Genomic DNA, 15,540 nt, shown 5'->3' with positions numbered 1-15,540 from the left:
ATTGATGTACACACACACACAAGTACACACACACACATGTGTGCTGTAAAAGCTATAGGTAAAGAAGCTTTATATTTGTCACATATACACAGTGAAACCTGGAGGGTTAAAAGCCCAAGCAAGTCAGCAGCTATCTAGTCAGCATTGATAATGTATGTGATTTCCTGCTCGTCCAACATGCTGCTTATGTACACCGTCCGAAATGTCTACATATCATTTGGCAGATGCCCTCGACCAGAGCGACTTACATTTTACTCAACTGAGCCGCAATGGTGTTAAGTGCTCAGGGGCCCAGGAGAGGCGGCTCGGTGTGGCTGGGATTTAAACTCATGACCTTCAGATCCAAAGTCCAATAATCCAAACTTCAACCACTAAGCTACCACCTCCCCATATATTAATCATTCATGTGTGTGTTTTTTTTTACCTCGAAATATCCTCCAATATCCGAATCTACCTTTATATATCATTTTTAAAATAGTTCACCACAGCAACGTTAAAATCTCAAATGTTATTAAATGGTGTTGAATTATTTTCTATAACAGCAGTTCTGACAGCTGTAATGCATAAAGGTTTATATGAATGCTTTCCTTCCTACATATCAGTTTCTACAAAACAGTTTTATTCTTTATTTGAAACTACCTAAAATCTACCATGATGCTTTTTTTGTATATTACATGTTGGTATGGGTTTTTTTTATTTAGATAATCCAAATACACTCTTTGGACAAAAGTTTGTAGACACTTGATCATTAGATGAACATCCCATTCCACATTTAGTTATCATATGCTGTTAGAATAACCTCCACTCTTCTGGGAAGATGTTCCACTAGATGTTGGTGTGTGGAGGTTTGTGGAGATTCATTCACAATTAGTAAAATCAGGTATTGATGTAGGTGAGGTGAGGAAGCCTGGGGTGGAGTCAGAGTAAAATAATCATCCCGAAGGGGGTCGATAGAGATATAGAGCTCTACAGCAGTGCACTCAAGATCTTTCACACACTTCCAAACCATGTAAAGCATATGTTCATGGAGCTGACTTGTCATGCTGGAACAGGTCTCCTAGTTCCTACCTACTTCACCTAATGAAGGGGAAACATCACACTATCACATACAGAAACATCCTATACAATTGTGAGTCTCCAACTTTGGGGAAGAAAAACGAATGGGTGGGAAAGTCAGGTGTCCCAATACTTTTCTTTTGCCAGGCTCTTTGCAGCTTGATTTTAAATTTGTGCTATTTTGGAAATGTGTTTAAACTCTCAGTCTTGAGAATCGGATCAAGGGTCAGGACTTTTGCTGGGTCTCCAGTCTTGGAGATGCGACAGCAATGCAGATCTGACATCCAAGTTTCAGTCTTTCCTCTTTATGTCTCCCAAACACAACATATCTAATCTAATATCTCCCAGTCTGTCCGGGGTATGTTACCAATTCCAGTTTGCATGAGCTGAACAGTTACAGATAGTGTGTGAACTCCAGTGGAACCAAAGTTATGTGACAAGTATGGAATTCAAAATGATGGGAAAACTCCATGTCTAGCAAGGAGACCTTTCGGCTCCATCAAAGATCATCCTACATCTACGGCATTTGGCAGACACCCTTATCCAGAGCGACTTATAATGAACCAGTTGAGGGTTAAGGGCCTTGTTTAAAAGCCCAGCAGTGATACTGGGATTTGAACTTGTGTCCTTCAACTACCACCTCCCCAAAAAGTAGATGAATATAAATATGGATAAAGTAAGATTTACTAATATTTTTACACAATATATAAAACCTAATAGTACATGAATAAAACTCTATAATAAACATCTTGTATTTACTGAAATCCACAGGCTAAACATCTAAAACAAATGAGACGATCCTCAGTCTACGCACACCCACAGTGACACCTTGTGGCTATTTTAAGCAACTGCTTTTGTAACCGGCTTTGAGTAAATCTTCTCTAATCCTGTCTGGGCTCTGGTGCATTATCTCTGGCGGTGTTGTAAGCAGAGCTTAAGACTTTACCTTAAGGACAGCAGCAACTGTCTCCTGAGAAGCTCGTCTCATGTCCTCGCCGTCCACAGACAGTATCTGGTCTCCCTGCATGAGTCGGCCGTCCACGTCGGCTGCACCACCTTTAACCACGTCTGAGATGAAGACACCTGTGCCGTTCCTGCAGAAACCAGGAAGGGGATGGAGAAAAGTGGCGAAATGATGGAGCGATTCGGTTTCGCAATATGACCAATATTTCATATCAGAATGTTTCTGCAAAACTGGAGGTTGCTTTAAAACCATGAGAAATGGAAGAAATGGCAGAATTTCTACCCCTATGTGTAAATATTTTTTTGTGTGTCTTTGCTGTGTTTTCTTCCATGGGTTTGAGTCTCTTTTGCAGTAATATAATTCCATCAAATAGACTAATCTGTTAAAAAACTGGCCACCGACCTCTTGCCCACAATGCTGAGGCCAAGCCCTCGACCACTCTTCTTCTGCAGTTCCACAGAAAAAATGTCCAGGTTCTCCTCATCACGGTACTGCGCCTCGTCCCGCAGGACCGTCAGACGCACTTTGGCAGGAGTCTGTCTGAGAGCCGCGATGGCGTCCTCGTGTGCCACGCTGCGCAGGTCCACGCCGTTCACCTGTACAGGACGGCACAAACGATTCATAAGAGATCTTCCAAATATTTGAGCCTTTTACATGCTATAAAGTATAAACAGAATTACGGTATTTGATCGATAAATTTATTTCGAGGACCCAGATCTAATTTATACACCTGAGCAGCTGAGGGTTTAGTTCCTTGTTCCAGGGCCACCACCCTGCTTGGTGGTGCTGGGATTTAAACCTACAACCTTTCCATCATAAATCCAGCATCTTAACATGTACATTTTACTGACACGGCATTGGTGAGCAGCTATGGGGTTAAGGGCCTTGCTCAGGGGCCCAGAAGTGGCCGTTTAGTGTTGGTGGGATTTGAAATCTATATTTTCGGCTCCAAAGTCCAATGGGTTAACCACTAAGCTACCACTTTCACTTTTTATTAAACAATCATAAAAAAAGCTTGTTTTTAATATATAAAAAAGTATTTTATTCTTTTTAATAAACCAGATTTAATGGAGCCCCAAACCAGCCTGCAATACACATTTCATCCAGCAGATGGCAGCACTTCTACAGGTTGCTGCAGAACAAGCAGTCTCAGTAAGGGTTTGTTTCTGAGAATCATGATTGCAGGTTTGCTGTCACACAGACATATTCCTGTTTTCTCCTCAGGCATGTTTATTTCATTAAATCTGTGTTTCCTCATAGGGTTCCTGGTCCAGGGAAAATATACAGCATGAGAACACCACTACTCACCCTTACTATCACTCAGGATTCTTACAGAGAAATGTCAGAATGATCTTTTTTTTTCCACCCCAGGTTCTCTTCTCTCACCTCCAGTATCTGGTCTCCAGCCCACAGTCGGCCGTCCCGGGCTGCTGCTCCCTCCTCGTACACCTCATGGATCACTATAGCATCCTGGAGAGAGAGGGAGAAGGATAGAAATAGAGAGAAGGTTAGAATGAGAAGAAAAAACAGGGTGGGAAAGAGAGGAAGAGACAGAGAGGAAAAAATATCAGTTATAGACTCGTAACTCTTCAACTCATCCCGTGTAATTTAAATCTGGAAGAGTCATTAATCGAAACTTCTCAAGTTTTCATCTCTAAACTTTAAAAATTAATAATTTGTTCTCCACATTATTACACTGCTGAGAAACTAGAACTCGCTCCTGTGTTCCAGATTTCAGTTCTGCATTCTCATATTCAGTGATATTTTGACAGCATATGATCAACTGTAACGATAACAAAATATCGCTTGATTTTTCACTAATATCGGAGGAGTGAAATCTCCTTCCAGCTCACACATGCGGGTTCAGACATTTTGGTTATTCACTGAACATGCCGTTGTGCTGGTACTATGATCCCTAAAAACCCCATCTCCAGTTTGAGAAACTTTCCGGATTCATTTATTTGTATAGAAATCATCATATAATCTATAGAACCTGCATCAGTCGTCTAGAATAGAAATAAAACTCTCAAACTATCAGGATAAGTGTCTGTAAATCAGTCAATCAATATAAGAAATGAGAAAATAAATACTTCCTTTTCCCAAATGCCAAAAATGCCAAGAAACCATCTTTGCATCAGATGTCTTTGGATGTGGGAATATGAATTTTCCTGTTTAGTTAAACTGGGAGACCCAAAACCTGCTCCAGCAAGGTGATGCCCCTGTGCACAAAGCCAGCTCCATGAACATATGCTTTACATGGGTTGGACTGGAAGATCTGAGTGGCCTGCTATAGAGCTCTGTACCACCATTAAACATTTTCCGATGAATGTAACGCTGACTGCACCCCAGTTCTCCACATCTCCCCTACATCACTACCTGATTTACTAACACCCTTATGGCTGAATAAATCTCCACAAATTCTAGTGGAACATCTTCTCTGAAGAGTGGAGGTGCTCATAACAGCAAATGTGGGATGGGATGTTTAAAAAAGCTCATACTAATCTTATGGTCAGGTATTTTGTTCGTATAGTGCAAATGCTAAAAAAACATGTAAATGAATCCCACATTTCCCTGATGAGATCACACGAACCCCCGGGGGCTTTTTTCTGTCATATCAGAGCAGGTCTTCTGTAAAGCCAGATGGCTCATGAAGCTAAAATGTGTGTAATACTGATTGCAGCCCAATGACTGTGTGCTGTTAAAGCCTGAGGCACCTGTAGAGTCTACAGTGTCAGGGCACAATGGGAGCAATGTGGAGAAAGAATGATTCCACAGGGCAGAAACCAAAGGTTGGGCTGATAACTGGAAGATGCTTATTCATTAGTTCCTCTGCAGTAACCACTTCCTCCAGGTCACAGTCAGGGTTGATCTTGCCACTAAACCAACTTAAGGCATCGGAGGTGGGACAAAACCAGATCAAATAACCAGATGAAAGCCGTATGTGGAGAACATGCAGAACATTACACAGGGATCCCAGTGTACACTGTCCTTAACCACTACATTACATTTGGCAGATGCCCTTATGCAAAACATCTTACAATTACCTCCATGGGTGTTAAGGGCCTTGCTCAGGGGCCCAGGATTGGCAGCTTGGTGTGGCTAAGATTTGAACTCATAACCTTCTGATCCAAAGACCAATGCTTTTTATCACTAAGCTACCACCTCCCCGCATTATATTACCTAATCTGCATTTCTCTCCCTTTCTGTGGGTCTTAAACCTGAGATAGCATTCATCGTGTCTTCTTCTGCTCTCCGGATCTGCTGAGGATGATGCGCCATGGATAAATGGAAAAAAAAATCCACTTGAGTTCACTATTAATGGTTCCCCATAGGAACCATGAAAATGGCTTTGGTCTGCAGTCAATACGAACAGTCGCAGTGTGAAGTGGAGTTTTGGACTCCAATTTGCCATGAACCATTTTGCACTCGAGACAATCAATGAACAATTAATAATAAATATATTGATATCATGAATTTCGGTTCCTTGAAAGGTTTCATAAGCTCTTTCTGAACACTTCAATCCCGGACTCTTGAATCTTTTTTGCGTCCCACCTCGTGAAGATTTCAAAGAGAAGCCCGGATGATCCCGAGCCATCTAGACAGTTGACTTCTTAAGACTTAATCAACACTCAAAATAACATTCTACATATGCTGTTCCTTCATCATTGAACATCTAAAGGCTCTGGCATGAAGGAGTTGAGGTTTTGAATCTGTAATGATATACAGTGTATGATCTTATTGTTAAACCCTTCTTCAGACAGGATCTAGGCCACCTCTGAAAGCACTGCCGTTCTATATGCAGTGCGCTAGGGTCATAATGTTATTGTTGCTTTCCCGTACACACCAGCGATTTGAATCATTCAGGACATTCCCAAGCACAAACTGCTAACGATCCTGACTTGCGTGCATCAAGCTCTGAGCTGGTTTGCTGAGGGGGTGATTTTCCCTGAATTGGATTAAATGTCAATGCATTTTATTTATGGATACAATAAAAATGATTAAAGCGCTAGATCAGACAGGATCAAGGTAAAAACTAGATACAGACGCATTTCATTCTCAGAGAACTTAATTAAAAACACTCTTAAAAGACGACTGAGACGACCCATAAAGCCGTATAAGCAACCCTGTAACATCCCTAATACAATAAGCCATTCAATATTTCGACATTATATTGTATTTGTAATAAATAAAGACATTTTAATTGATTCTAATGTAAAAATCTGCCGATAACATTCTACTTATCTTCAGACTTCCAGATTTGTTTTATTAAAAATACCTTATGCTAATGTGTCATATATGTAAATATTCATATAATTTATTTACCATAATTTCCGGACTATTAAGCACACCCATATATAAGCCGCACCCACCAAATTTGACAAAGATTTGTATTTTGAACATAAATAAGCCGCACCTGTCTATAAGCCGCTACACTGAAGTCTACAAAGTCTACACTGAAACTAATGAACTTTACACACGCTTCAATGAAAGACAGAGTCTGTTACACGGTGTAACGGGTGAAATATGTTGTGGCTCCTTTAAGAGCAGAGCGGCATTTTGGGAATAGCCTGCCGCCGCATTTTTCCGCTATTACTGCATGTGTGCAAGACCGAGGAATATGTCCTTATTATTTTTTGATGCTCTTTTCTAAGTTTCTTTGACTAATCAGTATCCGTAATTGTTCACTGTCTTCCTCCTTCCTTTCACAACTATTTCTCTCAGGAGTTTATCTTTTGGCATAGTCGTGCGTTTAAAAATTGCAGAACACAAGTGAGGTGCGTTTTTTCGTTTCAGTTCGGAAATTTTGATTGGTCTAATGTTATGGGGTTTTTTGGCTTGAAGTTTGTGAAACCGGGGAAAACCCAGGAAAAAATCCATAAATTAGCCGCTTCGTTGTTTAAGCTGCGGGGTTCAAAACGACGGCTTATAGTCCGGAAAATACGGTATTTTATATATATATATATATATATATATATATATATATATATATATATATATATATATATATATATATATATATATAGATAGATAGATAGATAGATAGATAGATAGATAGATAGATAGATAGATATGACACTTCTGCAACCACTTGTTAATAATAATTAACTTTACTGCAAATTTTTTTTTTTTTATAAACACTACTGGTTTAAACTCAAAATAGCATATGCTCGGTTAGTGCAGGTGTGTCCCATACCAGCTGTGTGTCTTTGCCTCCGACGATACTGAGACCGAGTCCAGAGCGGCCTTTAGAGATCTCGATCACAGTTTCCTGCCCTGGTACAATGGGACACGTCGCAGGGTCTGCAAACACCAGAGAAACAGAGGTAAGACGTGGAGAAAAAAGTGAGCAGGGGAGAAATGTGGGAGATGTCTTCATGTGCTGGATGTTAATGTGTGTTGTGTGTGATCTTATCTTCTGGGATTTCACAGCAGCCAGTGATTCACAGGATTAAGAAATGGATTAATATAAAAATGTGTATCCTGTTGTTTAGATCAGTCTGAATCTAAATAAAGTTTTACTTTACACACGAGACGCAGAGGGTGGGGTGGGGGGCTGTCTTGATGTTTGTCAATGATAATGTTGATATTCTCAGAACATCTAGTGTTCAGTGTTCCAGTCACAGGAATAATATGCAGATTCTAATGTCCAGTTTTCTGCATTAGCTGAACCAAACACACACACTGAAAAATATAGGACCAGTTTTTTTGGTTAATAGTCTGACATTTTGGTTAAAAGCTGGATCTGATCTAATCTGTGTGTGTGCACGTGTAAAAGATTAAGACACATGAAACAGTTGGGTATTCTGGGAAAAAAAGCACTGGGCCTCATCTTTCAGTATTACTGTATTAACTTGGTGGAGATGTTGTTGTTGATTAATACTATGTTCCAGCATGTGCCAGCTCCATGAAGATATGCTTTACATGGGTTGGAGAAGAAGATCTCCTGCTTTAGAGCTCCAAACCTATTAAACACCTTTGGGTTGAATTGGAACTCTGACTGCACCCCAGGAAAAAACTACATTGCATCAATGGCATTTGGCAGACGCCCTCATCCAGAGTGACTTACATTTTCTATCATTCATACAACTAAGCAGCTATGGGCATTAATAGCCTTGTTTAGGGGCCCAGGAGTGGCAAGTTGGTGTGGCTGGGATTTGAACTCATGAACTTCTGATTTAGAGCCCAATGCCTTAATCACTAATCCACCACCAGTCCCAAATCTTGTGGAACATCCCCTAGAAGAGTGGAGGTTATTGTATGAACAAAGATATATCAAGGACACAGAGATCATCTATACCCACTGTGCCCAGGTGATCATGGACACCAAGCACATGATGGAAAAGCAGGACGGCATGTGTGCGTGTGTAGGAAGCCAATGGCCCACTGCACACTAGGGAATATATGACACATTACAGCTTATGAGATGCCAAATTGGTCACTTATCAGCGCTGACTTTAATAAACTGACACACAACAGAGGAGGAAATGAACAAAATCCAGTGACAAATAAAACGTAAACACACACCACCAGAGTAGCTTTTATACTGAAACCTTTCTGACAGAATGACAGGTTTAATTTTACGGAGTTTGTGGTCTTGGGTCGATTGCTTTCGTGTGTTTTTATTGTATTTATTTTTTCTACATTTAACATCCCATTCCACATTCAGTCCCCATTTGCCCATATTATCTTCTGTGAAGATGTTCTACTAAATCTTGTGGAAATGCATCAGAAACAAGGGTGTTAGTAAAGTCAGGTACTGATGTAGGTTAGGTGAGGAGGCCTGGGGTCTTTAGAGTTCTACAGCAGGAGATCTTCCACTTCATCCAACCCATGGAAAGCACATCTTTACAGAACCGGCTTTGTGCACACTTGGTGTCACAGATTTGGCCCTCCTAGTTCAAGTGAAAGCAAAATGTCATGCTACCACATTTATAGACATCCAATACAATCAAGTGCCTCCAGGTTTGTGGTAACAGATTGGGGAAGAAGCACAAATGGCTGGAAAAGTCAGGTGTCTGAATACTTTTGTGTGTATTTATTATAGTATAATAGTAAAGAATGATTTTTTTAATTCTGGCTCAACTCGTACCTCTGTTGAAGCACTAAAATTCAATATTTAATAACCTGAAATTATTCAGTTGAAGGTTGGGAATCAATTTTACGTGATTTTATTTCTGTCTAATAAAGTTTTTCTTGTGTATGTTTTTCTGATACACATGATTCCATAATCATCATCCACTTCTGCCAGGTGAACGTTTACATTTACGGCATTTGGCGGACGCCCTTATCCAGAGGGCCTTACAATAATCTCATTCATACAACTAAGGGCCTTGCTCAGGGGCCCAGAAATGAAAGCTTAGTAGTGGTGGGATTTAAACTCACGATCTTCTGATCAGAAGTCTAACATGTGAACCACTGAGCTACACCTTCATCGATTGAACTACCTCTTCGAAACGTTCCATTCCATTTAAATGATGATAGCGCCGTTGTTTCAGCCAAAGTAATAAAACTTGAATTCCATTTAGAGAACCCTGTATGTGTCCGATGTGCTCTGGAGGAACGCAGGAAATTAAACTGGTACCTTTGCTGCAGCACTCAAAGTCAGGGCTGGTGGATGAAGGAGGCACTGGAGGTAAAAGTGCTGCTACATCCACAGACGTTGCTGGAAGCTTGCTGAAGTTTCTCTGGCTGTTGGCAAGGCTAGGAGTCTGTAAACACACACACACACACACACACACACACACACACACACACACACACACACACACACACAATGCTTTCCCATCACAATAACCATTCCATTATACCATAGAAACATTCTCACTCGCACCAAACCATCACCCCAAAGCAATCCTGCTTTATATTTCTCCTTTTTTCTCACACACCGGGTTCTGAGATTTGTTCCACATTGCTAAAATTACCCGACCCCAATATCCCATCCGAACACACTATCCCAGTATCCCATTTAAACATTCATCATTTCCTTACTTTGAATACCACAGGCATGCTCTGGCTCACTTTCAGTTTCTTCTTCTCTCTCTCTCTCTCTCTCTCTCTTTCACCTTTAAAACGTCTTTAAAACGCAATTTCTCCATAATAACTTTAATGATTTAATGTTGGAACACATTGTAATAATAATACGCCTATTATATTACAAAGACACGGACAGGCAAAGCATCCATAACTACACAAACCACGGGAGGAAAAAAAAAATAATAATGAGAAATAGGAAGGTGCCGATTTTTTCCACAGTATATTGATATTTAGATAAATGTAATATTTAGGCAACATAAGATCCAAATTTATTCATCTACCTGGCCTTTTTGCCTCTCCGAGACCCTTTAAAGTTAAATCCCAGAATGGATACAGGCATGTCTATAAATACTTGGGGATCGACCTTGATATTTTCACTGCCTGGTGGGTCGTGTTTTTCACACCCAAGCCTTGAGTGGTGTCCTGCCTGAATCAATCCAACTCTTAATAGCTGCATGATGCCACGTCTGTAGAAAGCAGACATCTTATAGAGAAACGCAGTAGAACAGAGCACTGTAGCAGTAAGAATGAATGTCTACTAAAGCGACAAACACACATGTCTCCTTTCACTGTAGCCACAACTGCACCGTCCCCATAAAACATCTCCAGCAGAAACCAAATTCCCAAATTGTGTGTTTTTGGGAAAATCGTACAGGAAAGAAAACGCAAAAGTATTAACGATTCCTGGAAAAGCTTAACAACTGTTCTAGCAGCCCTTTCCTCACGATGTCCAGCTTTTCCTGAAAAGTCCACCTTGTAAATGCCATTGTATGTGTATCTGTGACCAAATCAATTTCTTCTCCTTTGTCAGCTGTTGTGGAATTAAAAAAAAAAACATCTATTAAATCCACACAAATATATTCGAGCTTGTGCAGTTTGCTACAGATGCGGGTTCGGTAAGTTCTGAATAGTGCGCACTATCCTCCAAGTATCGACCTTTAGCTTTAATCAGATGGTATTCACACCCAAATTGGGTGACGAGGGCAATGTTAAAGCTCTGACACACCCACCTTTTCCAGGGGAGATCTGAAACATCCTCAGCCACAACCTCAAGCGTTCTTTCTGAAGACTTTAGCTTCTAAATGAAAAAAAATAAATAAATAAAACAATCATATATATATCCAAACATAAGATCTCCATAAGCCAATGAGATAATGGTGCAAAGAAGCAAGAAAAATAGAGTATAGTTCATTTGTCAAGTTGTAAAAATGAAATCATCACTGGCCTTAGAGGCAGCCTCGCCATCCTGTAGACCCTTGTCTACCGTCTCTACAGGCCCTGAGCTCTCTGGACTGGCCTCACAAGACTGCTCCTGGACCTGAGGTCATGATAAAACAGCAATGACTCCTCTTATATGCACAAGTAGGTCAAGACCTCGGTCTCAGAACAACGAGGCATTAAATGCCACTTAATGAATGAAAGGGAATGAGAAATATTCCTGAGGTTTGAGAAATGGGTGAAAAAAGTACATGTATGGACTCGGATCTGAGAGAGAAAACAACCGTTTAATCAGAGCATCAGTAGAAAAATTTATCAGCATGGAAAAGATTTACAATGTTTAAAATTAGGGCATTCAAAATAAACGCATTATAAACCAGCGCACGTTTCTGTTTGACCATTTTTATCTAAAATGTAAATAAATAAACATAAAAGAGGCTAAATTAAAACCTTTAATGCAACACACATTTATTCATGACATTTCTATTTAAAACAGATGAAAATATGCGATTATGTTGCAATTAATTACACGATTAATTGCGATTAATCGTGTGATTAATCGTGATTAATCTCACGATTAATCGCGAGTTGGGTTGTGATTAAATATTTGACAGCCCTATTTAAAACACTCGTAATAGGTTAGGCTCAATTTCAGTTTCCCTGTCATAGCACGAATAACTATAAATAGTTATTTCCCAATTTAACCAATGGTAAGACAGCGGGTAAATAAATGATGACACAATTATAGCACTATAACGGTGTAAAGATACAGGTAGACATTATCAGGTGAATATCAGTAGAGCAAAATGGCATAAGAAAAATATACTTATAGAACAAGTATACAGTATCTCACAAAAGTGAGTGCACCCCTCACATTTCGGCAACCATTTTAGTATAATCTTCTCAAGGGACAATACTGAAGAAATGAAACTTGGATATATTTTAGAGTAGTTAATGTGCAGCTTGTACAGTTGTGTTCAAAATTATTCAACCCCCAATGCTGTAAATGGTTTTAGGGAATTTAGTGTACATTTGTAATTGTATTCAGAATGAAATCCTACAAGGACTTCTTAAAGAACCATATGCAACTAAAATGACATCAATTAGTTTTGTAATACAGTAGTAAATGTTTCTTTTGTGAATTCTATATTGACATAATTATTCAACCCCTTAAAGACTACCACTCTGAAGAACAGAGGTTCAATGAAGTGTTTTCAATCAGGTATTGAAAACACCTGTGGATATCAGGGAGCAGCAATAAAGCCTAATAAGCACCAATTAGGCAGCTTTAAAATGACTGTGATACTCAGCTCCTTCTAGACATTTACTGGTGTGGTTACAAACATGGTGAGGTCAAGAGAATGGTCCAGGAAGACAAGAGAACAGGTGATTACTCTTTACAGGAAGGGCAATGGCTATAAGAAGATTGCAAAGATGTTAAACATACCAAGAGACACCATAGGAAGCATCATTCGCAAATTCAAGGCAAAGGGCACTGTTGAAACGCTACCTGGTCGTGGCAGAAAGAAGATGCTGACTTCGACTGCTGTGCGCTACCTGAAGCGTAGAGTGGAGAAAAGTCCCGTGTGACTGCTGAGGAACTGAGAAAAGATTTGTCAGATGTGGGTACTGAAGTTTCTGCTCAGACAATACGGCGCACCCTGCGTAATGAAGGCCTCCATGCCAGAACTCCCAGGCGCACCCCCTTGCTGTCCCCAAAGAATAAGAAGAGTCGACTGCAGTATGCCAAAAGTCATGTGGACAAACCACAGAAGTTTTGGGATAGTGTTCTGTGGACTGATGAAACAAAATTAGAACTGTTTGGGCCCATGGATCAACGCTATGTTTGGAGGAGGAAGAACAAGGCCTATGAAGAAAAGAACACCTTGCCTACTGTGAAGCATGGCGGGGGGTCAATCATGCTTTGGGGCTGTTTTGCTTCTGCAGGTACTGGGAAGCTTCAGCGTGTGCAAGGTACCATGAATTCTCTTCAGTACCAGGAGATATTGGATGACAATGTGATGCAGTCCGTCACAAACCTGAGGCTTGGAAGGCGTTGGACCTTTCAACAGGACAATGATCCCAAGCATACCTCCAAGTCCACTAGAGCATGGTTGCAGATTAAAGGCTGGAACATTTTGAAGTGGCCATCGCAGTCACCAGACTTAAATCCGATTGAGAACCTCTGGTGGGACTTAAAGAAAGCAGTTGCAGTGCGCAAGCCTAAGAATGTGACTGAACTGGAGGCTTTTGCCCATGATGAATGGGCGAAGATACCCGTAGATCGCTACAAGACACTTGTGTCAAGCTATGCTTCACGTTTAAAAGCTGTTATTACTGTAAAAGGATGTTGTACTAAGTACTAAGATTGAATGTCACTTGGGGGTTGAATAAAACTGATAATGATGTGAGCTCAGAAAAGACATTTGTGGTTATTTCATTATAAATGTTATGTTATATTTGTCTGACCTACACGTGCCTCTTTGATTTAATTGTAAGCAGGATGACTGAATGATCATAATCAATGTCAAACCGACCAAAACAATCAATTTCAGTGGGGGTTGAATAATTTTGAACACAACTGTATATCAGTACAGATTTACTGTCGTCTAAAAATAACAACATACAGCCATTATTGTCTACATAGATGGCAACAAAAGTGAGTACACCCTCAGTTATAACAGCTGTACGTGGTGTAACTATGCAAAGTCACATGTTCAATTAATCATGTTCATGTTTTTTGTCTGCTTTACAGAACCATACAAATTGGTGTATCTTGTTAAGCAGTTAAAATGAGGTGTTTTGAGTACAATTCCCTCATACTGTTCAACATGGACCTCATGTTAAAGACTCTGAGGATTTGAGAAATAAAAGTTGCCTAAGTATAGAAGAAGATCAGTAACACCCTGAAACTGAGTTACAGTACAGTAGTCAGGGTCATACAGAGGTTTTCCAAGGCAGGTTCCACTCGGAACAGAGTCCTCGTGCTGTGCGTCAGGTGCAGAAGTTGCTTAAAAAAAACGGATGCCTGAGAGCTGCATCGTTGTTTTAGAGGTTGCAGGAGTGGAAGGTCCTCTTGTCAGTGCTCAGACCGTACGCCACACACCACAACAAGTCAGTTTGCATCGCCGCTGTCAAGGAAGGAAGCCTCTTCTGAAGTTGGCTCACAAGAAGGCCTGCAAAATGTTTGCTGAAGACGACCTGTCCAAGAGCATGAATTACTGGAACCATGTCCTGTGGTCTGCTAAGATACACTTATTTGGCTTAGATAGTGTCCAGCATGTGAGGAGCACCAAGAAAATTGTGTCTTGCCCAAAGTCAAGCATGGTGGTGGTAGCATCATGGTCTGGGGCTACATGTGTGCTGCTGGTTCTGAGGAGCTGCAGTTAATTGAAGGAAACATGGATTCCAACATGCACTGTGACATTCTGAAGCATGACATCATGCCCTCCCTTTAGAAACCGGGCTGAACGGCAGTTTTCCAACACAATAACGACCCCAAACACACCACCAAGATGACTTGCTGAGGAAGCTGAAGGTGATGGAGTGGCCAAGTATGAAGACCTGAACCCTTTCGGGCACCTGTGGGGCTTCATGTGTCTATCATCCAGCAGCTCTGTAATGTCATTATGGAGGAGTGGAAGTGGATCCCAGCAACAACCTATGCAGCTCTGGTGAATTCCATACCCAGGAGGATTAAGGCAGCGCAACATAACGATGTTTACACCAAATATTCACACTTTGGACACAGTTTTGACATGTTCACTTAGGGTGTACTCCAAGGCTCTTCTCTGTTCTGGCACCGAGGTGGTGGGATGAACTTCCCCTAGATGTTCGTACAGCAGAGTCCCTGGCTATCTTCAAGCAACAGTTGACGACCTACCTCTTCCTGAAACACTTAAATTAGCACTTTCCAGGTTTGCGTACAAGCGTAGATTTTGAGACACAAAGCACTTTTGTACGTTGCTCTGGACAAGGGCGTCTGCTAAATGTCGCAAATGTAAATGTACTCGCTTTTGTTGCCAGTTATTTAGACACTAATGGCTGTATGTTGTTATTTTTAGAGGACAGTAAATCTGTATGATGTACAAGCTGAACATTGACTACTCTAAAATATATAATTTCTATAGTATTGTCCCTTATTTTTCAAGAGATGAACGAAAGATCTTGAGAAAAAAAAAACACTTACTGGTTTGCAAATATTAAGAATGATTGAAGAAAAAGCAAGTGAGAAAAACTGGAGACCAAAAGCGAGTATGAATGAAATT

The 15,540-nt window shown here is 40.5% G+C and overlaps 1 protein-coding gene across 3 annotated transcripts in view; it reads right to left on the bottom strand.

The window, feature by feature from the left end:
- Positions 1 to 2,427: 2,427 nt before the first annotated feature.
- The window catches only part of patj (PATJ crumbs cell polarity complex component), a 134,264-nt gene continuing 121,151 nt past the window's right edge, over positions 2,428 to 15,540 (bottom strand). For all 3 annotated transcript variants that reach the window (XM_046857943.1, XM_046857942.1, XM_046857944.1), the window contains exons 34-39: positions 11,280 to 11,372; positions 11,065 to 11,132; positions 9,603 to 9,729; positions 7,215 to 7,321; positions 3,407 to 3,490; positions 2,428 to 2,616 (exon numbers count right to left, since the gene is read on the bottom strand). In XM_046857943.1, coding sequence (XP_046713899.1) covers positions 9,666 to 9,729; positions 11,065 to 11,132; positions 11,280 to 11,372 — 225 coding nt within the window. In that variant the 3' untranslated portion in view covers positions 2,428 to 2,616; positions 3,407 to 3,490; positions 7,215 to 7,321; positions 9,603 to 9,665. The remainder of the gene's footprint in view (positions 2,617 to 3,406; positions 3,491 to 7,214; positions 7,322 to 9,602; positions 9,730 to 11,064; positions 11,133 to 11,279; positions 11,373 to 15,540) is intronic.

The sequence above is a fragment of the Silurus meridionalis genome, chromosome 9 (assembly GCF_014805685.1).
Source record: "Silurus meridionalis isolate SWU-2019-XX chromosome 9, ASM1480568v1, whole genome shotgun sequence".
Taxonomy (NCBI): Eukaryota; Metazoa; Chordata; class Actinopteri; order Siluriformes; family Siluridae; genus Silurus; species Silurus meridionalis.
Note: the sequence above shows the minus strand (reverse complement) of the source record. Positions and strands in the feature narration are given on the sequence as shown.